At 42.1% G+C, this 21,840-nt stretch overlaps 1 protein-coding gene and 1 pseudogene across 1 annotated transcript in view; both read right to left on the reverse strand.

Moving 5' to 3' along the window:
- Positions 1-14,057: 14,057 nt before the first annotated feature.
- Positions 14,058-15,865, reverse strand: LOC136146952 (14-3-3 protein epsilon pseudogene; annotated as a pseudogene).
- The window catches only part of PPCDC (phosphopantothenoylcysteine decarboxylase), a 46,379-nt gene continuing 39,373 nt past the window's right edge, over positions 14,835-21,840 (reverse strand). Inside the window, exon 6 of the mRNA XM_065906030.1 lies at positions 14,835-17,119. Coding sequence (XP_065762102.1) covers positions 17,112-17,119 — 8 coding nt within the window. The 3' untranslated portion in view covers positions 14,835-17,111. The remainder of the gene's footprint in view (positions 17,120-21,840) is intronic.

Raw genomic sequence — 21,840 nt, forward strand, 5'->3', positions numbered from 1 at the left:
TGCAAGGATGGTCCAACATAGCAAAATCAATGAATGTAATATTCCACATTAACAGAATGAAGGGGGAAAAAAAACACATGGTCATCTCAATTGATGCAGAAAAGAATTTGAAAAAATCCAACTCATTTATAATGAAACAAACTAAGAAAACTACCTCAACTTAATAAAAGTCATATATGAAAAATACACAGTAAACATCATACTCAATTTGTGAAAGACTGAAATCTTTTCCTCTAAGAACAGGAATACAGCAAGGATTTCTGCTTTTATCACTTCTATTCAACATGGCAGTGAAAGTTCTAACCAGAGCAATTAGATGAGAAAAAGAAATAAAAGCATCCAAATTGAGAAGGAAGAAGTAAAATTTCCTGTTTGCAGATAATATGATGTTTTGAGAAGCCTAATTTTGTTGAGATTTAACAACAACAAAAAATCCTGAAAGACCCAATAAATTGATTCAATAAGTAGCAGGATACAAACCAACACACAAAAATCAGTTGCATTTTTATACACAATGACCAATCTGAAAAAGAAGTTATAAGAATAATTCCATTTACAATTGCTCCAAAAAATAAAATATTTTGGAATTTACTTAACCAAGGAGGAGAAAGATTTGTACAATGGAAACTACCAAACACTGAGGAAATAAAGATATAAATAAATGTAAATACATCTCATACTCTTTGATCAAATGACTTTATATTGTTAAAATGTCAATATTACCTAAAACAACCTACAGATTCAATGCAATTCTTATCAAAAATCCCAGTGACTTCTTCGTGAAAACAGGAAAAAATCCTAAAATTCATATGCAATCTCAAAAGACCCTGAATGCCCAAAACAATCTTGAAAAACAAAACTAGAGGACTCACACTTCCTGGTTTCAAAAACTTAAAGCTACAGTCATCAAAACATGTGGTATTGGCATAAAGATAGACCTGAAGACCAATGGAATAGGATAGAGACCTCAGAAACAAACTCTGATATATAGGATCAAAGGATTTTTTATAAAGGTGCCAAGACCATTCAGTGAAGTAAAATACAGCCTTTTCAACAAATGATGCTGAGAAAATTGGATAGCCACATGCAAAAGAATGAAGGTGAATTCTTAACGCCATATATAAAAACTCACTCAAAATGGATGAAGGACCCAAATATAAGACCTGAAACAATAAAACTCTTGGAAGAAAGCATAGGACCAAACCTTCACAACACTGGATTTGGCGATGATTTCTTGGCTATGACACTGAAGGTACAGATAACAAAAGAAAAAAAAATAGATAAATTAGACTTCATGAATATTTTTAAAGACACATCTCTTGCCTCTCCTGCATTGGTAGGCGGATTCTTAACCGCTGCGCCACTTGGGAAGCCCCAAAGCAACAGGAGGGAATTATAAACAGGCAGGCCACTGTCAGGGCATTTTCTCAACCTCAGAGGATGCAGAGTATGCAGGTTGCCCATCCTTCAGTTTGCAGACAAGCAGACCTTCCTGTGCAATGTCATTTCTTGGCCGGAATCCCTATCTGTGCATCACCGTGGGTGCCCTGGAGAGGGTTCTGATGCACCACAGTGGCCCAGTTCTGTTGGTTTCACCTCAGTGTGGCTCTCTTCCTGGCAGTCCTCTGTGGTCCATCGCCACTTTCAGGGTGAGGGCATTAAAGCCTCCTCCAGGTCTGGCTCCAGCCCAGATACAGCATCTCTCTCCCAGCCCATCCCTTCTGCGTTCTGGCAGCATATAGTCTCTTGGCGCCAGACACCTCGCCTTTCCTCGTGTGATCCCCTCCACCAGCCCCAAGGCCCAGACTGGACCCTAAGGGTCAGATTCTGTGGCACAGTACCTGCCCGTCCTAAGTATTTAGTGAGGGGACAAGGGAAGAGGGAGAAATGCTTTTACAATGGTATTAGATAAACAGCTTCTCTTCTGAACTCTTGTTGGGAGAGTAGGATTTGATGAGCATGTGTGGGATCCTAAGAACTCTTTTTCTGTTGGTGATGGTCCCTTCCGAGAAATCTTGATTCCTCTCTGCCTTTTTCTTCTACAGGCCTACCATTTCCTCTCTCACTAAATCGTTGCCTCTGTCCCACTCCTTGCCTTCCTTCCTTCTTCCCTTCTTTCCTTTCCTACTTTTTCTATTTCTCCTGCACCTTAGTTCAGGTTCTTTGTGTTCAGCTTCTAACAGGTTGCTCCATCCCCTCCACCTTACATGCTATATTTCTGATGACCATTTAAAAAATATCACAACTAATATGTCTGGAGAAGCGTCTTGCTCTGACTATGCAATGGAATTTTTTGAAGCTTTCCAGCCTTACCTCTGTTCTCAGCCTGGTCTCCTCCAGTCTCCCTAGGAGCCAGGCTCTTTCTCTCTGCTTCTCATCATTACTAAATTGTCCTTCCAGACATACACAGAAGTCTTCTATGCAGCCCATTGTTCTTGTAGTCCTACAGGGTAGCCCCCAAGGTTCTCCAGTTTTGTGATTTTTTTTTATTGTGGTAAAATACCCATAATATAACATCTATCATTTTAACCATGTTTAAGTCCACAGGTCAGTGATATTAAGTACACATTGTTGTGTAACCATCACCAACTTTCATCCCCATAACTCTTTTCATCTTGTAAAACTGAAACTCCAGACCCTTTAAATAATAACTCCTCATTCTTTCCTAGCCCCAGCCCCTGGTTAACCACCATTTCACCTTCCATCTCTATGAATTCAATTCCCCTAAGTACCTCATCTAAGTGGAATCATACAGTATTTATCTTTTTTTGTGGTTGGCTTATTTCACTTAGTGTAATATCCCTGAGGGTTATCTATGGTATAGCATATTGCAGAATTTCCTTCCTTTTTAAGGCTGACTAATATTCCATTGTGTGCATATACCACATTTTGGTCATCTATTCATTCATCAATGCAGACCTGGTTTGCTTCTGTGTTTCAGCTATAGTGAATAAAGCTGCTATGAACACGTGTGTACAAATATGGTTCTGATACCCTACTTTCAGTTATTTTGGGTATATACCCAGAAGTCAGATTTCTGGGTCATATGCTTGCCTGGTGGCTCAGACAGTAAAGAATCCGCCTGCAGTGCAGGAGACCCAGGTTCAATCCCTGGGTAGGGAAGATCCCCTGGAGAAGGGAATGGCAACTCACTCCAGTTTTCTTGTCTGCAGAGTCCCATGGACAGAGGCGCCTGGAGGGTTACAGTCCATGGGGTCGCAAAGAGTCAGACACCACTGAGCAAGCGAGCACACACACACACTTATTGCTCTGAGGCTGGCTGCTTCTCTGGGGTGACACTGTTTCCTGCCTTCTGCTAATCTGCCGGTGAGACACACACCTAGGAGGGGGGGATGAGCTTTGTGGTTTCAATTCACACACAAATGTGTCTGCTCTTGATGGTCTTAGTGACAATTGATAAAATGATAGAGACCACCTTGCCAAAAGACCCCACTCTCTTTCCTGCTTAGGCAACATTCCATTTAGGTCAATGGTCTGTGCCCCTACTATCTCAGTCCTCCTCCTCATACCCTCTCTGAAACAGCGTACTTTGGTCATCTTGCTAGTTCCTTGTCAGCAAGTTAGTAAATCTGACATATTCTCAAGAAAAAAGAAATCAACAGGTACATGAAGAAGTATGAAAATATTACCCATAATGATAAGAAAAATAAGTCAATAGAGACAGACTAAAATATGACAGAGACAATAGAATTAGTAGACAAGAACATTGAAACTAAAACGGCAATTATAAATATATCCCATATCTTTAAAAAAAGTAGACAAAGCCTGAGCATAAAAAGAGACCCGAAAAGTAGTTCTAAAAATGCAAATTTAAATACTAGATAAGAAAAATATTATATTGATGTTGTTATTCAGGCACTAAGTCATGTCTGACTCTTTGCAACTCCTTGGACTATGGCACGCCAGGCTTCCACATCATTCACGACTTCCCGGAGTTAGCTCAAACTATGAGACATACTGTGTAGAGCCATCCAAGACGGTAGGTGAACTCTCCACCATGGTGGAGAGTTCTGACAAAATGTGGTCCTTTGGAGAAGGGAATGGCAAACCATTTCAGAATTCTTGCCTTGAGAACCCCATGAGTAGTATGAAAAGGCAAAACGACATGACACTGAAAGATGAACTCACCACGTCGGTAGGTGCCCAATATTCTACTGGAGAAGAGCAGAGAAATAGCTCCAGAAGGAATGAAGAGGCTGAGCTAAAGCGGAAACACCACCCAGCTGTGGATGTGTCTGGTGGTGAAAGTAAAGTCCGATGCTGTAAAGAACAATACTGCATAGGAACCTGGAATGCTAGGTCCATGAATCAAGGCAAATTGGAGGTGGTCAAACAGGAGATGGCAAGAGACATTTTAGGAATCATAAAATGGATAGGAATAGGCAAATTTAATTCAGACTATCATTGTATCTACTACTATGGGCAAGAATCCCTTAGAAGAAATGGAGCAACCCTCATAGCAAAAGAATCTGAAATGCAGTATTTGGGTGCAGTCTCCAAAAGACAAAATAATCTGTTCATTTCCAAGGCAAACTATTCAATATAACAGTAATCCAAGTCTATGCCCCAACCACTAATGCCAAAGAAGTTGAACATTGAACAGTTCTATGATACCTATAAGACCTGGAACTAACACCAAAAAAAGATGTCCTTTTCATCATAGGGGACTAGAATGCAAAATAGGAAGTCAAGAGATACCCGAAGTAACAGGCTAGTTTGGCCTTGGAATACAAAGTGAAGCAGGGCAAAAGCTAACAGAATCTGCCAAGAGAATGTACTGGTCATAGTAAACACCCTCTTCCAACAGCACAAGAGATGATTCTACACATGGACATCACCAGATAGTCAATACTGAATTCAGATTGATTATATTCTTTGCACCCAAAGATGGAGAAGTTCTATACAGTCAGCAAAAATAAGACTGGGTGCTGACTGTGGCTCAGATCGTGAACTCCTTATTGCAGAATTTAGACTTAAATTGAAGAAAGTTGGGAAGACCACTATGCCATTCAGGTGTGACCTAAATCAAATCCCTTATGAACATATGTAGAAGTGACAAATAGATTCAAGGGACTAGATCTGATAGAGTGCCTGAAGAACTATGGAGGGAGATTCATAACATTGTATAGGAGGCAGTAATCAAAACCATCTCCAAGAAAAAGAAATGCAAAGAGGCAAAATGATTGTCTGAGGAGGCCTTACAAATAGCTGAGAAAAGAAGAGAAGTGAAAGGCAAAGGAAAAAAGTAAAGATATACCCATCTGAATGCAGAGTTCCAAAGAGTAGCAAGGAGAGAAAAGAAAGCCTTCTGAAGCGAACAATGCAAAATATAGAGGAAAACAATAGAATGGGAAGGACTAGGGACATCTTCAAGAAAATTAGAGATACCAAGGGAACATTTCACGCAAAGATGGGCACAATAAAGGACAGAAATGGTATGGACCTAACAGAAGCAGAAGATGTTAAGAAGAGGTGGTAAGATTACACAGAAGAACTATACAAAAAAAGACCTTAATGACCTGTATAACCACGATGATATGATCACTCACCTAGAGCCACACATTGGAGTATGAACTCAAGTGGGCCTTAGGAAGCATCACTACAAAACAAAGTTAGTGCAGGTGATGGAATTCCAGCTAAATTATTTAATATCCTAAAAGATGCTGCTGCTAAAGTGTTGCACTCAATATGCCATCAATTTTAGAAAACTCAGCAGTGGCCATGGGACTAGAAAAGGTCACTTATCATTCCAATCCCAAGGAAGGGAAATTTCAATGAATGTTCATACTATAGCACAATTGCTCTCATTTCATATGCTAGCAAGTTAATGCTCAAAATCCTTCAAGTTAAGCTTCAACAGTATGTGAACCAAGAACTTCCAGATGTTCAAGCTGGATTTAGAAAAGGCAGAGGAACCAAAGATCAAATTGCCAACATCCACTGGACCATAAAAAAGCAAGAGAATTCCAGAAAAACATCTATTTCTGCTTCATTGACTATGCTAAAGCCTCTGACTGTGTGGATCACAACAAATTGTGGAAAATTCTTCAAGAGATGGGAATACCAGACAATCTTACCTGCCTCCTGATAAACCTGTTTGCAGGTCAAGAAGTAATAGTTAGAACCGTACATGAAACAACAGACTGGCTCCAAATTGGGAAAGGAGTATATCAAAGCTGTATATAGTCACCCTACTTATTTAATTTATATGCAGAGTATATCATACGGGATAGTGGGCTGGATGAAGCACAAGCTGGAATCAAGATGGCCAGGAGAAATATAAAAAACCTCAGATATGCAGATGGTATCACCCTTATGGCAGAAAGCAAAAAGGAATTAAAGAGCCTCTTGATGAAAATGAAAGAGGAGAGTAAAAATGCCAGCTTGAAACTCAACATTCAAAAAATGAAGATCATGGCATCCAGTCCCATCAATTAATGGCAAATAGATGGGGAAACAATGGAAACAGTGGCAGACTTTATTTTGGGGGGCTCCAAATTCACTGTAGATGGTAACAGAAGCCATGAAATCAAAAGATGCTTGCTCCTTGGAAGAAAAGTTGTGAAAACCTAGACAGCCTATTAAAAAGCAGAGACATTACCTGCTGAAAAAGGTCTGTATAGCCAAAGCTATGGTTTTTCCAGTAGTCATGTATAGATGTGAGAGTTGAACCATAAAGAAGGCTTGATTGCTGAAGAATTGATGTTTTTGAACTGTGGTGTTAGAGAAGACTCTTGAGAGTCCCTCAGACAGCAAGGAGATCAAACCAGTCAATCCTAAAGGAGATCAACCCTGAATATCCATTGGAATGACTGATGCTGAAGCTGAAGTTTCAGTCCTTTGGCCATCTAATGTGAAGAACTGACTCATTGGGAAAGACCCTGATACTGGGAAAGACTGAAGGCAAGAGGAGAAAGGGGCGACAGAGGAAGAGATGGTTGGTTGGCATCACCGACTCAATGAACATGAATTTGAGCAAACTCTGGGAGACAGTGAAGGACAGGCAATGGTGGCATTCTGCAGTCCATGGGGTTGCAGAGAATCAGATATGACTGAGCGACAGAACAACAGCTCAAACCCATGTCCATCGCGTCGGTGACACCATCCAACCATCACATCCTCTTTGCCCCCTTCTCCTCCTGCCTTCAATCTTTCCCAGCATCAGGGTCTTTTCCAATGAGTTGGCTCTTCCCATCAGGTGGCCAAAGTACTGGAGCTTCAGCTTCAGCATCAGTCCTTCCAATGAATATTCAGGACTGATTTCCTGTAGGATGGACTGATTTGATCTCCTTGCCGACCAATGGACTATCAAGAGTCATCTCCTGGACCACCATTTGAAAGCATCAATTCTTTGGTGCTCAGCCTTCTTTGTGGTCCAACTCCAACTCACATTTGTATATGACTATGGGAAAAACCATAGCTTTGAGAGAGAGAGACAAACATTTGAAGAATCCAAATTTGATGAAAATTACCAATAGCTACAAAAACACTCAATGAACCCCAAATAGAAGAAATATGAAGGAAACCACACTAAGTTACATCAATAATTGCTTAAAATCAGCGATCTTCAAAATGCACTATTTACAAAATGAAAAGTCAATTGACAGCCTGGGAAAATATATCAATTCGGTTTCCAATAAATATGTCTAATGAATTTATAAACATCAGCAATAAAGTCAGAAAATACAATTAAAGATTTATAATGGCAATGAAAAAGATAAGGTCATTGAAAATAAATCTAACAAAAGAGGTGCAAAATATTTATGTAGAAAACTAAGGGACTTTATTGAAAGGCAATAAGAAAACCAAATGGAGCAACACTATATTCACGGATAGAAAGTTTCAATATTGTAAAGTTGTACAGTATTGTGCAAATTGATGTACAGTTTTATTACTTTTCCAACCAAGTCCTAATGGAATTTTTTACATAAAGCCAAAAAAGATTAGTATCCAGATCCTATAAATCAATTAGAAAGACAAATGATTCAAAAGAAAAAGTTTCAAAAACACAAACAAGCATCTCACGGAAAACACAAATGGCCTGTGAAATTTATGAAAATATACTTGGCCTTGTTAGTAGAAAAGGAAATGCAAATAAAACCACAAATTACCATTTCATGCCCACTGGTTTGGAAACATTTTTAAAGACTGACAAAATATTGGCAAAATGTAACTAGTACATTGCTGTGAGACTAGAAATCAGTACACTCACTTTGAAGAAGAATTATACGTTATTTGTGAAGGTGAACATTCACATACCCTTTGACCCAGCAAGTCCACTCCTGGAGACATGAACAGAATATTCCCAGAAGCACTGTTTAAAATAGCAATAAAAATGGCAACAACCCAAATGTCCTTTACAGTAGAATGAATAAAAACTTGTGGTTCAGTCACACCGTAGAATATTGAAATGAAACAGAAAACTACAGTTCTGTGCAACATGGATTGTATTTTCTAAGGATGACCATCACAATATATCCTGTCCTACATGTTCTCTCCTTCTTTTTTTATAGTCCCCTGGGTCTCTGGGGTTCTTTTTACTTTTTTTTTTCCAGTTTATTTTCTCTCTGTTGTCCAGATTGGGCAGCTTCGTGGATTCTTTCTTCTGTCCCCTTGCATTTTGCTACTGAGCACATCTACCAAGTTTTTTGATTTGGTTAGTGAATTTTTCAGTTCTAAAATATCCATTTTGTTCTTCTTTGTATATTTATTTGCTGAGATTTTCTCTTTTTCCATTTGTTTCAGATGTGCTCTCAGTCACTTACTAAAGCATTGTATGACACCTGTTTGTAAATCTTAATCAGATAACATCCCTGGACTCTTGAGTGTGGTATCTATTAATACTTCTTTCTTCCTTCAGTGTGAGATCTTCTTGGCTATTGGTGTGACAAGTAATTTTCTTTTAAAACCTGGATGTTCTTGCTATTATATTATGAGACTCTGGATCTTATTTAAACTTTTGGTTTTAGCTGGCTTCCTCTAACACTGGTCCAGCAGAGGAGGTGAGGTGCTACCTCATTAAGGCAAGGCAGGGTTAGACATCCAGGTTCCCCACTCTGCCTCCGTATTAGTCAGCTCAGGCTTCCATAGCAAATCACCACAGACTGGGTGTCTTAAACAACAGAAATTTATTGTCTCACATTCTGGAGATTGGAAAGTCCAAGATCAAGGTGCTGGAGTTTGATTTCTGGTGAGAACTCTCTCCTTGGCTTGCAGCTGGCCACCTGCTCACCCTGTCCTCACATGGCCTCTTCTCTGTGCTTTGACATCCCACGTGTCTCTTCCCCTTCTTATAAGAATATCTATTGGACTAGGACCTCACCTTTATGACCATGTTTAACCTTAATTACCCCCTTAAGAGCCCTATCTCCAAATATTGTCTTATCAAGGATTACAGCTTCAGCTTATGAATAGGGGTGGCACAATTCAGTTCGTAACAGCCCCCACTGACTCTGGAGTGGGGAGTATTATCTGTTATTGCTGGAAGGGCAGGAGAGTTTCTGGCTTCCACTAGACCTTCCTGGCTATGAGGAGTGGGTGTGTCTCCCACTGCCCCCCACAAGGCCTCTACTTACACTACACTCTTCAGGATAGTGGCAACCTCTGGAGTGCTGAGAGGAGATATGATATGGGAAAAGATACAAAAGGCTCCAAGGAATTGGATGTGTTTTATTTTCTAGTTGTGAATTAAGTATCTTGGTATTAATTATATCATTATTATTTAAACTGTAAATACGTTATCTATGGTAAAGTCTTTTTTTCTTTTTAAAATTTATTTATTTTTTAATTGAAGGATAATTGCTTTACAGAATTTTGTTGTTCTGTAACATAATCAGCCATACGGCTGATTCATGTTGAGGTTTGACAAAAAACAACAAAATTCTGTAAAGCAATTATCCTTCAATTAAAATATTCCAGAATTCAAAAAATAAAAAAAAAATAGAAAAACCCACCACAACAAAATAGAAATATGGTCTCTCTATTTAGAATATTTATAATATAGCATAGCTGCTGCTGCTGCTGCTAAGTCGCTTCAGTCGTGTCCGACTCTGTGTGACCCCATAGACGGCAGTCCACCAGGCTCCGCTGTCCCTGGGGTTCTCCAGGCAAGAACACTGGAGTGGGTTGCCATTTCCTTCTCCAATGCATGAAAGTGAAAAGTGAAAGTGAAATCGCTCAGTCGTGTCTGACTCTTCGTGACCCCATGGACTGCAGCCCACCAGGCTCCTCTTTCCTTGAGGTTCTCCAGGCAAGAACACTGGAGTGTGTTGCCATTGCCTTCTCCGTAACATAGCTGAGGTGCACAGAAATAACAATCTACCATCTGTGGTATTAAGCATTATCTATGTGCCAGGCAGGGCTTCCCAGGTGGCGCTAGTGGTAAAGAACCTGCCTGCTAATACAGGAGATGTGAGAAACTCAGGTTAGACCCCTGGGTTGGAAAGATCCCTTGGAGGAGGGCATGACAACCCACTCCGGTATTCTTGCCTGGAGGATCCCATGGACAGAGGAGCCTAGCAGGCTATAGTCAATGGGGTCATAAAGAGTCAGATCCAACTGAAGCAACTTAGCATGCACGCACACATGGGCCAGGCATTGTGCTGAGCACTTCGCATAAAAGAAGTCAGAATCACAGAGATGGAATTCAAGCCCAGGCCTGTCTGCCGAGTTCATACTCTTCAAGCCCACAGCACCTTGAATGAGATTAAAACTAATTAATATCATTTATCACAATCATCATGTGCCACTCACCTGCCACCACTAATAAAATCTGACAGAGAACGTAAGACTTCAACAGGATAGATAATGTCTCTTGAGAGAATATTGGGGACAAGTTGACATGTCTCTACCAAAACTAGCCCAGGTCATCATCTGAAGTGGGTCAGGACCTGCCCAGGTGAGCAGGGATAGGGACTAGGCAGGCAGGCAAAAGGTGTGCCTAAGGCCTGTCAAGCCCTGTTGGGGAGCTGTAGGTCCTGCCCTATGCAGCCTGCCCAAAAAGTGGGCAACAAAGGCCTGCCTGTCCACTGGGGTGAGGGAAGTGGCGGAGCCATAGTCAGGAGCCTGCACAGTCATTGTCCATGGGAACGGTGGCTAAGGCCAAACAAGATAGGATTTTTCAGGGGCTGTCAACTTCCAGTATAAGGCCACGGGTCCTGGAATGGGAGTCCTGGCAAGACTACATTTCAAAGTCAAGCTTGGAGTGTGGTACACCCCAGATTCAGGCTGAGATCTCAGTAAGTGAGTGCCTGCCCAGGGTGAGGGAGGCCTGGTCAGTCACACCTGGGTACCCTTTTGAACAGTAAACACGGAGGGGTCAGGAGCAAACCTGACCCACACCTTCCCCCCTTGGAGCTACTGAAAGGGCAGCTCTCACAAGCCCCAGTACATCCTGGGGATGGGCAAGGGCAGCCAGTTCACAGCTGGTGATTTATAACCTGGTCTGGCTGTAAATGTGTGCGTGCTCAGTAGTTCAGTCACATCTGACTCTGCGAGACTCCATGGACTGTAGCCTGACAGGTTCTTCTGTTCGTGGGATTCTCCAGGCAAGAATGATGGAGTGGGTTGCCATTTTCTACTCCAGGGCATCTTCCCAGCCCAGGGATCGACTGCATCTCTTGCATCTCCTGCATTGGCAGATGGGTTCTTCACCACTGTGCCACCTGGGAAGCTCCCAGTCTGGCTATATAAGTTGGACCAAATGAATAGTACCTTAGGAATTTGGTTACTATGAAATAGTCTTCTTTTTCTCTTACAATACTTTTTAACTTAAAAATTTCTAATGTTCATGTGTCCATATCAGCTTTTCGGGGGGGTTAGTATTTATACGACATCACTTTGTAACCTTTAGCTTTCACCTTCCTGCGTCTTTCTATTTAAAGTGAGCTTTTTGTAAACAGCAGGGTTAGATTTTGGTTTTTATTTAGTCTGATAATCTTTGTCTTTTAATTGACATATTTATACTATTCACATTAAGTAAAACTACTGGCACAGTTGGATTTACCTTGCTATTTGCTTTCTATTTATCCTTTGTACTTTTAGTCCTCCTTTTTCACTTTCCTTTGAGTTAATCAACTTTTTAAAATTTTTTATTATTTCATTTTGCTCTACTGCTAGCTTTTTAATTGCTTCTTATTTTATTATGATATTAGTGGTCATCCTAGAGATTATGTCAGTTTACTATAAGTTATTCCTTTCACAGTTAGTACTTAATGCAAATACCTTAGAAGAGTTAACTCCCATCTTTGGTGCTGATATATATATATATATATATATGGGATTCTCCATGCAAGAATACTGGAATGAATTGTCGCACCCACCTCCAGGGGATCTTCCTTACCCAAGGATTGAACCCGGGTCTCCTGCATTGCAAGCAAGTGGACTCTTTACCATTTCAGCCACAAGGGAAGCCTCCAAGTTTAGGCTGTGTTGTGAAAGTCGCTCAGTCATGTCTGACTCTTTGAGATCCCATGGATCTCTAGCTTGCCAGGCTCCTCTGTCCATGGAATTCTCCAGGCCAGAATAGTGGAGTGGGTAACCATTCCCTTTTCCAGGGGATCTTCTCAACCCAGGGACTGAACACAGGTCTCCTTCCTGCATTGCAGACAGATTCTTTACCATCTGAACCACCAGGGAAGCCTGTGTGTGTGTGTGTAATTTTATTTATATATTTAAATATATATTTGTATTTTTATATACTGACATGGATTTACTTTTATGTTGAAAATCTCATGAGACACATGCACTACCGTATGTAAAACAGACAGCTAGTGGGCAGCCACTAGCTCCAAGCTCCAAGTACGGCATAGGGAGCTTGGCATGGTGCTCTGTGATGACCTAGAGCAGTGGAATAGGGGGTAGAGATTAACTGCTTTACAATGCTGTGTTCATTTCTGCTGTATGACAAAGTAAATCAGCTCCAATAAAAACTTAAAAAAAATGTTATGATATTATTGTTAGCTTTAAGTTGTTTTTTTTTAATTAATTGGTTAATTTATTGATCATGTGACTGTGGAATCTTAGTTCTCTGACCAGGGATTGAATCTTGGCCCTTGGCAAGTGAGAATGTGGAGTCCTAACTATGAGACTGCCAGGGAATTCCCTATTGTTATTTTAGTAAATATTCATTTATAATTATATTTATTTTAATCTTTTGCTATGCCTTTATTCCTTCCTGCAGTTCATGCAGGGATCATTTTCCTTCATCCTGAAGAAATCCCATAAAAATTTCCTGTATTGCCAATGTGTACTAGTGACAAACCAATTTCTTTGAATTTTTGTCTACTTGACAAAATTTTGAACACATTTATTTTCCCTTCATTTCTGAAGGATATTTTTCTGGGCATAGAATTCTAGATTGGTAGAGTTTTTTCTTTAGCACTTTAAAGATGTCATTTCATTGTCTTCTGACTTCCATAGTTAGCCATCAATTGTACTGTTAACTGGTTACTCTCTTTAAAAATATGATCACTTTAACAAAGAGCTAATGTGCCTCAGTGAGGACCCAGTGCAGCCAAAAACAAATTAATTTTTAAAAATATGGTTGTTTTTAAGATTTTTTATGGGCCTAGGTATAGTTTTCTTTATACTTATAATATTTGGAGTTTGTTTTATTTAGGTTTAGCTTTGTTTGTTTTATTTAAAATTAGGTTTGTTTTATTTGGGTTTCTATTATTTCAGTTTAATGTTAATCCATGCTGTGTTTCAGTAAGAACAATACAGATCCTGTATCTATGGCTCAAGTCATATATCCAGTAGTACAAATTAGCTTCAAGTTACACATACTGAATAAAGAGGCTGAGGGAGCAAAGGAGGGAAGGGCTGGGACCCAGTGGGAGAAGGAAGGAGAAGAAACAAAGAATTGAACATGCATTCTGGCTTTTCCATAACACCTTCAATGCTAACCTGCTTCAGATGAAGAGTAAAAGTAGGCAAGAATGAGCAGCCACAATTGTTAAACTGTTAGCAGCATCGTGCTTTTCAACATTTCAACAGAAACACTTTTTAATAGCAAAACCATTACAAAAAACTCCCCAAACAACCTTTAACCACCTCAAGCTAAGATCCAATTAATTTTAAACATTGGTTTAAAACTCAATTTAAAGAATTAGAAAAAGGGAAAATGATATTACATACACCTCAGTAGTGTGATTAACCTTTCTCTTAGATGCTTGCATCACATAAAATTCTAATAGCTTTTGAATGTAATTTCCATTGCTAATGGTGATCTTGCCGCATCTGCAGGAGACAATACAGTAATGCTGAAAAAGCCTCTATGCAGTCCTGTTAGTGTTCTTAAAGATCATAAAAGTCGGGACCAGTAAAATCCACAGAAATTCACTCTTGCCTTTAAGAACTTCAGAAAACCATTAAAAAAAAAAAAAACCAACAGGGCATGAACTAAAGTCTGAGGCCATATGTAAAAGTCAGATTTGGTGGTTCTTAGTAACAATGGGGGAATTTCCAAGATGGGTAGGATGGGAACGTCTAGGGTGGTCTGAGATGGTTTCTCATGTTGGCTTTTATGTGTCACTGATTATCATCTTCCACATCCTGCAGTGCTTCTTTATTCTGCTCTTCACCATCACCCTGCATGTCTGAAGTCCATAGTGTCAGATTATCACTAACAACTGTGTGATAGGTGTAGTGTCCTGAGAGCTTTCCTCACTCAGTGTGGCCAGTTCTGCAACTGCATCATTAAAAGCTGCTTTCGTCAACCTGCAGGTATGCTCAGGGGAATTAAGAATTTCATAGTAAACTATGGAAAAACTGAGAGCAAGACCTAAGTGAATGGGATGTGCCGATCCAAGTTCTATCATTGCAATAGCACTAGCAGCTTTATAAGCCATCAAGCTGTTCTCCACAGCCTCCTTCCTGTCATTTCTTGTGGCAAATTCAGCCAGATACCCATGGTAGTCCCCTTTCATTTTATAATAGAAGAGCTTGGACTCAGCCAATGTTAGGGGCTGGAATGAGGTGTTTGCCCAGTACGCCCAGAATGTCATAACAGATTAACTGTAGCTCAGTCTCAACCATTTGCCAATATTCCCAAATCACTTTTAGTTTGCCTTCTCCTCCCTTGTTTTCTTCTTTGTTGCTGATTATTCTCCAGGAAGCTCTTCTAGTTCTAATCAAATTTTTATAGGCACAGATAGGAGGTTTCTTCCTTCAACTGTCAACTCCACATCCATCCCTGCTACTTTCTTCACTGATTTCACCATTTCATCGCGCTGCTCAGCCTGCTCAGCCGGCTTTGCCTGGTCCACCAGATTGTGAAGGACGGAAGCAGATAGTGTCTCCCACTCTCAGCCTCTCACTCCGCATTTGAGAAACAAAAATGGCAGTGTCTCAATCCTCATTGATATTCATTAACCTGTGGCTGGATGCCTTTCATCATATTTAGGAAATTCTCAGTCATTATTTATTCAAATATTTGAGCATGTCCTACATATCTCTTATGCTCAGCTCTGTTTATTCCTCAATTCTTTTTCACCCTATGCTTCAACCCAGATAATATCTATTGATTGGTCACTAATCTTGTCTTCTGCTGTATACAGTGTCCTGTTAGACCCATTCAGTGAGTTCTTAATTTCAGATATTTTGCAATCTATAACACCAATTTTTTTCATTCTTATAGATTCAAGTTTTCTCTTTAAATACTCAAGCTTTCACCCATTTTGTCCATCTTTTGCTCTATTCTCTTTAACATATTATCCTTACTTATTTTAAAATCTTTTTTTGAGATGTCACCTCCTGTTTGGTCTAGCTCACTGCATCTCAGTTTGGAAAATGGCCTCAGGAAGAAAGTTGGTTAAATATGGGGCTCACTTTGTGTGTCCTCCATCTGTCAAAGATCATAACCCTGTTTTGCCTGATGTCTAGTCCCTGCAAACTATTGTTGTTTATACTGCTGTGAGGAAGAGAAAAGTTGAACATATGGCATGGGGGTGGGGATGGGGGCTGTGTAAGAGAAGTGGAGAGACCTTGAAGATCAGGAGGTGCCATAGAATTATCCACTAAGCCCTGTTGTCCTGACTCCATAGCGCACTGAATCCAGGGCCACACTCCAGCCCCAGGGCGCATACAGCAGGGAGAGCAGAGTGGCAAGGAAGTGGCAGGAGCCTGGAATCCAAGTCTTAATGGCTCCCAATGGGCCACAGGGGTCTCTGCAAATCACTGGAAGAGGGAACAGGGAAGCAAGAATAGTCTTTGGGCCTAAGTTTCTCAGCCAGAGGGGCCATGTGGAAGACCCTAGGAGGAGGATGGGGCAGCTTTCTTAGAACAACCATCCAACCAGAGGACATCAGTATTCCATGTCTACCCAGAGCACTAGGGCCCTCACTACTGTCTTCATTTATTTGCATCTTTTTGCATGTCACTTGTCATTTGCATAGGGTCTCATTTTATGTCAAATTCACAGTCTCTGCTTATTCCTCCCTATTTGGGTATAGGGAAAAGTGGACCTTCAGCTAAATCCCCCTTGGGGAATTTTATTTTAACTCTTAGTATACCACCAAGGTCATTCAGACTGAATTTTAATTTTTAAGCTCCTTTTCTGAGCAGCTTTAACTATTAATAAGAATTGATTATTTTATGACTTTTATCCTTTCACAGGGGTCTTCCAAAAACCAAAGAGAGATTTCAATTATTTTTTAATAGAATAAAGCTTGTTCTCTCTTACAATTACCAAAACGATCCACTGGATTCTTTATAAGTCCAAAATATATCAATTACTGTATTAATCCATTGGATCCTTTGTAAATTCAAAATATATCCTAGATCTTAAAACATTTTGCTATTTCATCCTCTTAGGAACTATTTTTCATCATCACTCATTAATTATTCTCAATCATGCTTTTTAAAAACAGAGACTAAAGTAATAAGAAAACAAGAGAATGATGGAATTGCCTGGAAGGCAATTCAATGGTGATATGAATCATTGCTATTCTACCATCTTTCAGTTTTCTTATTGCTCTGTCCGAAGCATTAGGTATCTTTCAAGAAGGTATAAACAAGTCGATCTGGAAACATTATCTTTGTTCATTTGCTTGTTTTAGCTTTCATCACACAAGATGAGAGTTCAGAATATTTCATTTTCCTACAAAGAAGAAAGAGAAAAAACCAGACATTTCACAGTTACTGAGGTATCAGTACATGAATGCAGTGTGAAGCAGCCTCTCTAGACCACAGTGATGATGGTACATGTGAGCTCAGTTGCTCAGTCACGTCTGACTCTTCGCAGCCCGCAAGGCTCCTCTGTCCATGGGATTTTCCAGGCAAGAACATTGGAGTGGGTTGCCATTTCCTTTTCCAGGAGATCTTCCCAACCCAGGGATCAACCCAAGTCTCCTGTGGCTCCTGAATTGACAGGCAGATTCTTAACCACTGAGCCACTTGGGAAGCCTAAAGATGATGGTACATTTATATATAAGCAAAGTTGAAGTCTTTGAATCTTCAGATATCTTAGAAGAATTTTCTCAAATTCAAGAATTGCCCCCATTTCCCCAGAGAGTGGGGAGCTGGAGACTAGAGAGAAATGGTTCTTTTTCAGGGTCACTCTGTTCTTGGTCTGTCCTGTTTCACAGAAATGTGTGACTCAGCCTGCCTTTATCATGACATACAGTAGGTGCTGCCCTGCAAGCTGGAACAGGGCTGGCCCTAGGAGTAAGGAGGCTGTCCAAATCCCTGCTCCTGAGACCTGGCACTCGGTCAGCTCATCTGCCACCCTTCCTTGGGCCTTGGGGCTCTTGAAGCTGTGGTTTTCCTCTGGGTGGTGACTCAGTGCCCAAGGCCTGCCCTGCATATGAACCTCCCCTTCCCTGGGCCTCACTGACCGCCCTGAACCAGAGGCAGCTGTGGTTTCCCCTAAAACTGCAACCACAAACTGCCAAGCCCACCCCACCAACCCTCCACTACCCACTCCACCCCTCAGGGCCCTAGACCCAACCTTGGGGTGTCAAAGGAGAGAGAACGGAAGGGAGGCTGCAGCCTTCCATGAGACGAGCTTGGGGTTTATGACGAGCTTTGCCTTTTATAGCATGAGTGTCATATCCATTTCATAGATGGGGAGGATAAGGCCAAAATGTTTCAGGGGCTTCTTTCAAATTAATCTATTCATTCCTTCAGCTAGCATTCCTCAAAAGCCCACAAGAACACAGGGCAGTAGACACTGAGATGTGATGCCCACACTTCCCTTCAGGGAAGGACTTGGTGTTGGGGGCCCAGGACAGGAGGACTGTAGCTGTCAGCCCATCCAGGGATTGCTTCAGCTGCAGATACTTGCTTTACCCTGGGCCATGCCCTTCTCTGGGCGATCTGTATCCAAAGACTGATCTAGCTGGGGTGCAAAGGCCCAGCTATTTCAGCTCAGTGTGGGACTGTCCGGGGCCGCTCCACGCCAAGCTCCCAGTAAGGAGCCCGGGCTGGGTGGGGCCTGCAGAACAGCTCAGCTTCTCCTTCTGCCCCTCGCTGCCTCTTGCCCTCCCTTCTACACTCATCAATCTCCAGAGCGCTTCCTGAAGAGCATCCAGCATGCTATACTTTGAGCCAGTCTGCTTCCCGGAGAACCCACCCTGCAATACTTGGCTTTCAAAGAGCTGCCAGCCCAGTGGCAGAGAGACAAGTAAGCAATGAAAGTGCAGGAAGGCCGGCCCCAGGGGGATGCAGCCAGCAGAGGCCCCGAAACAGGCTTCGGTGCACAGGCAGGCAGGATCTGGGAGGCCCTGGCTAAGAGCACTGAGGCAAGAGCCTAAGCGCCTCTCACCACCTGAAAGCTGCAGCGCAGACCCTTGGTTTGGAGGAGGGACACCTACCTCCCGTGATTTCCTCTGACCTAATCTGTTCCTGGAAGAAACACCCCCCCGAGGGGGTCCTCTCCCAACTGTCTTCCTCAAATACACACTCTAACTGTGGATCCAGGTGCCTCTTATGTCTCCAGGGCCTGGTGGCCAGCCAGAGGCAACTGCAGAGCTCTGGGGCTGCTCATGGGAGCTGTTCTGCATCTTGAGGGCTCAGAAAGGAGAGCAGACCCTTAGGTCAAGCAAAGGAACCCTAGGATTGTGAGGAACACAACTTGGTTTCAGTCCCACAAAGAGAAACATGGCCAAGAGAGCAAGCAAGCTCCCCTCACTGTGTGCACATTCCCACAGTATAGTCCAGCTTGCATCTTGCCATGCATACGGTGATGCGAGACTGTGACCCTATGTCCCCTCCAACCAGAGGTCCCAGAGCTGACAATTCAGATCATCAGGAAGGTCTTTCTTCCCTGGAGCCTTTCCTCTGTCTCCCCAGGAACTTCTTCAAGAGTCCTATTCTGGCTTCAGGGGCTGTGGAATCTGTGCCGTCTGCCCAAGGCTGATCCTCAGCATAAAGAATCCACCCTTTGGGCCCCTAATCTGGTCCCAAGTCATTGTGGGATCTTGGGAACATTCCTCTGCCAGGGACCTCATTTTTCCATCTGTCTGACACAGGGGCAGGAGAGGAAGTCTTTCAGCTTCCTGACTGCCCTGACATTTGTGACCCAGTAGTAAATCAAGTTTATCAAAACCATGATCCTGTGCCTGCCCTCCACCCATCCCCTTTGTCTCCCCACCCACCCTCCAACTTTCCCAGGCCCAGCATCTGCCACTGCCCCTTTCCTGACCTTTCACCTCTCCTGGGACTGATAAGAGATGAGAGGGTTTGAAGTCAGCCTTGATTCCCATCTGACCGTAGAGGATGCTCAGAGGAGGTGCTGGTCACTACGTGTAGAGAAGCAGCTATAACAAGCCAGTGTTCCGGGAACTCCAGGAAATCATGTTGGAGAAATGCTTCCCTGATAATGGATTGGATTGAAGAGTCCAGGGTGGGAAACAGCCAGTTCAAGGCTGTACTTGAACACATGGATTTGAGACGTTATTCCCTTGCAGCAGAGAAGTCAGAAAAAGTGCTGTTCATGCCAGACTCCTTTGTTGTGAGCAAGGATGACTCATCACAGACAATCTCTGCTCAGAGTGTACCATGGGCCCCACCATCCCCCACAAGGAGGACCAGTGGGAGGGGACAGAAATGGACTGGGCACAGGCGGTGGCTTTGAATCTAGTCCAGGATGAAGGGAAACCATGCCAGAGAGTTTAGCCAGGCCACAGCTGCACCAACTCTGCCCCTGAGACAGCACTGGAGAGGAGTGGAACCCAGCCATCCATTCTTCTCGGCCAAGCCCAACTTAGGTTTGGTTGTGAACGTTACTAAGAGAGTTAGTGGCCAGCGATGGGGGCTCAGTCTGCAACCAGCACCAGGGATCAGTCTACGACCAAGGTCAGTGCTCAGAGTGCCGTCAGAATGAGAACTGAGCCTTGATGACATCAAGGGCCCTCACATTAATCTTCCTCCAGGTGGGGCTCAGAGCCAGGTAAGTTGTGGGAAGTTTGGGGTGGAGGGGAGGGTTTCTGTTTTCCTGTGTACAACATGGGGATATTTATTTCTGTCCTGCCTGATAACCACAATCTAAACCATATGCCAGTTTCATGCTTTACGAAACACCATCCCTTTTGACCCTCACAAGAGCCCTTATCAATACCTGCCTTGCAGGGTGAGGATGCACTTTATGAGATGGTGAAAAGATGGGTGGGGTTGTTTGCTCAGTTTTTTCTTTGCATAGATTATGAATCTCTTTTTTTTTTTTGGCTGTATCGGGCCTTACTTGCAGCTGTGGCATGTGGGATCTTTCCTTGCAGTATGCAGGCTCTCCAGCATGAGGGCTCAGTAGTTGTGATGTGTGAGCTTACTTCCCCGACTGGGGATTGAACCAAGTTCCCTGCATTGGAAGGCAGATTCTTAACCACTGGACTGCCAGGGAAGTTCCCCAATTGCTGTTTTAAAAGGAGAATTCAGAAGATGGGAGCATCTCAAAAGGGAAGACCCTTACTGTTATCATGGTTTCTTTTCATCTGTCTTTCAGTTAATTTTTGTCTTCCCAAACTCATGTGCAAAAAATGTTTGCAGAGTCAAACTGTACTAAAGTGTTAGAACAAAGACAGCACTCTCCTCTGTCACTCCATCCTGCTCTTTCGAAGTGACTACTTCAACTCATTCAGTTATTTAGGAGACAAAAATCAGAAGAAGACAAAAATCTCTGCAAGGAGATGAAACCAGTCAATCCTAAAGGAAATCAATCCTGAATATCCATTGGAGGGACTGATGCTGAGGCTGAACCTCCAATACTTTGGCCACCTGATGCAAAGAACTGACTCACTGGAAAAGACCCTGATGCTGGGAAAGACCGAAGGCAGGAAGAGAAGGAGATGACAAAGGACGAGATGGTTGGATGGCATCACTGACTCAATGGACATGAGTTTGAGCAGGCTCTGGGAGATGGTGAAGGACAGGGAAAACCTGAAATGCAACAGTCCATGGGGTCGCAGAGAGTCAGACATGACTGAGCAACTGAAAAACAACAACAAAATAAAGCATCTATTGCTATTATTTCTATCTCAGAGAAGTCCAGTTTAGATACTGTCTCTTGGCATTCCTCTCATGACAGATGAAATTCACTTACACTCTTTCCTCTCCTTTTGATATCATAACATCACATTTCTTGGTTACATTCACAATCAGTAAATGGTGTTCACTGCTAAGCCAAGTAATATGCTGTCCTTTCCTTTCTTCATAAATATCTGTCCTTGCTTCATAAACTCCTTTTCTTCTTCAGAATTAATTGTTGGCTCATTTTTTCATCTGCTTTTTTTTTGACACATCCCACACCCTGCAAAAGTCCTGTAAAATGATTCTTGACACACATTTTCACTATAATTCCTTTCTTTTTTCTTTTCTTTTTTTTTT

This window comes from Muntiacus reevesi, chromosome 15 (genome assembly GCF_963930625.1).
Source record: "Muntiacus reevesi chromosome 15, mMunRee1.1, whole genome shotgun sequence".
NCBI lineage: Eukaryota > Metazoa > Chordata > Mammalia > Artiodactyla > Cervidae > Muntiacus > Muntiacus reevesi.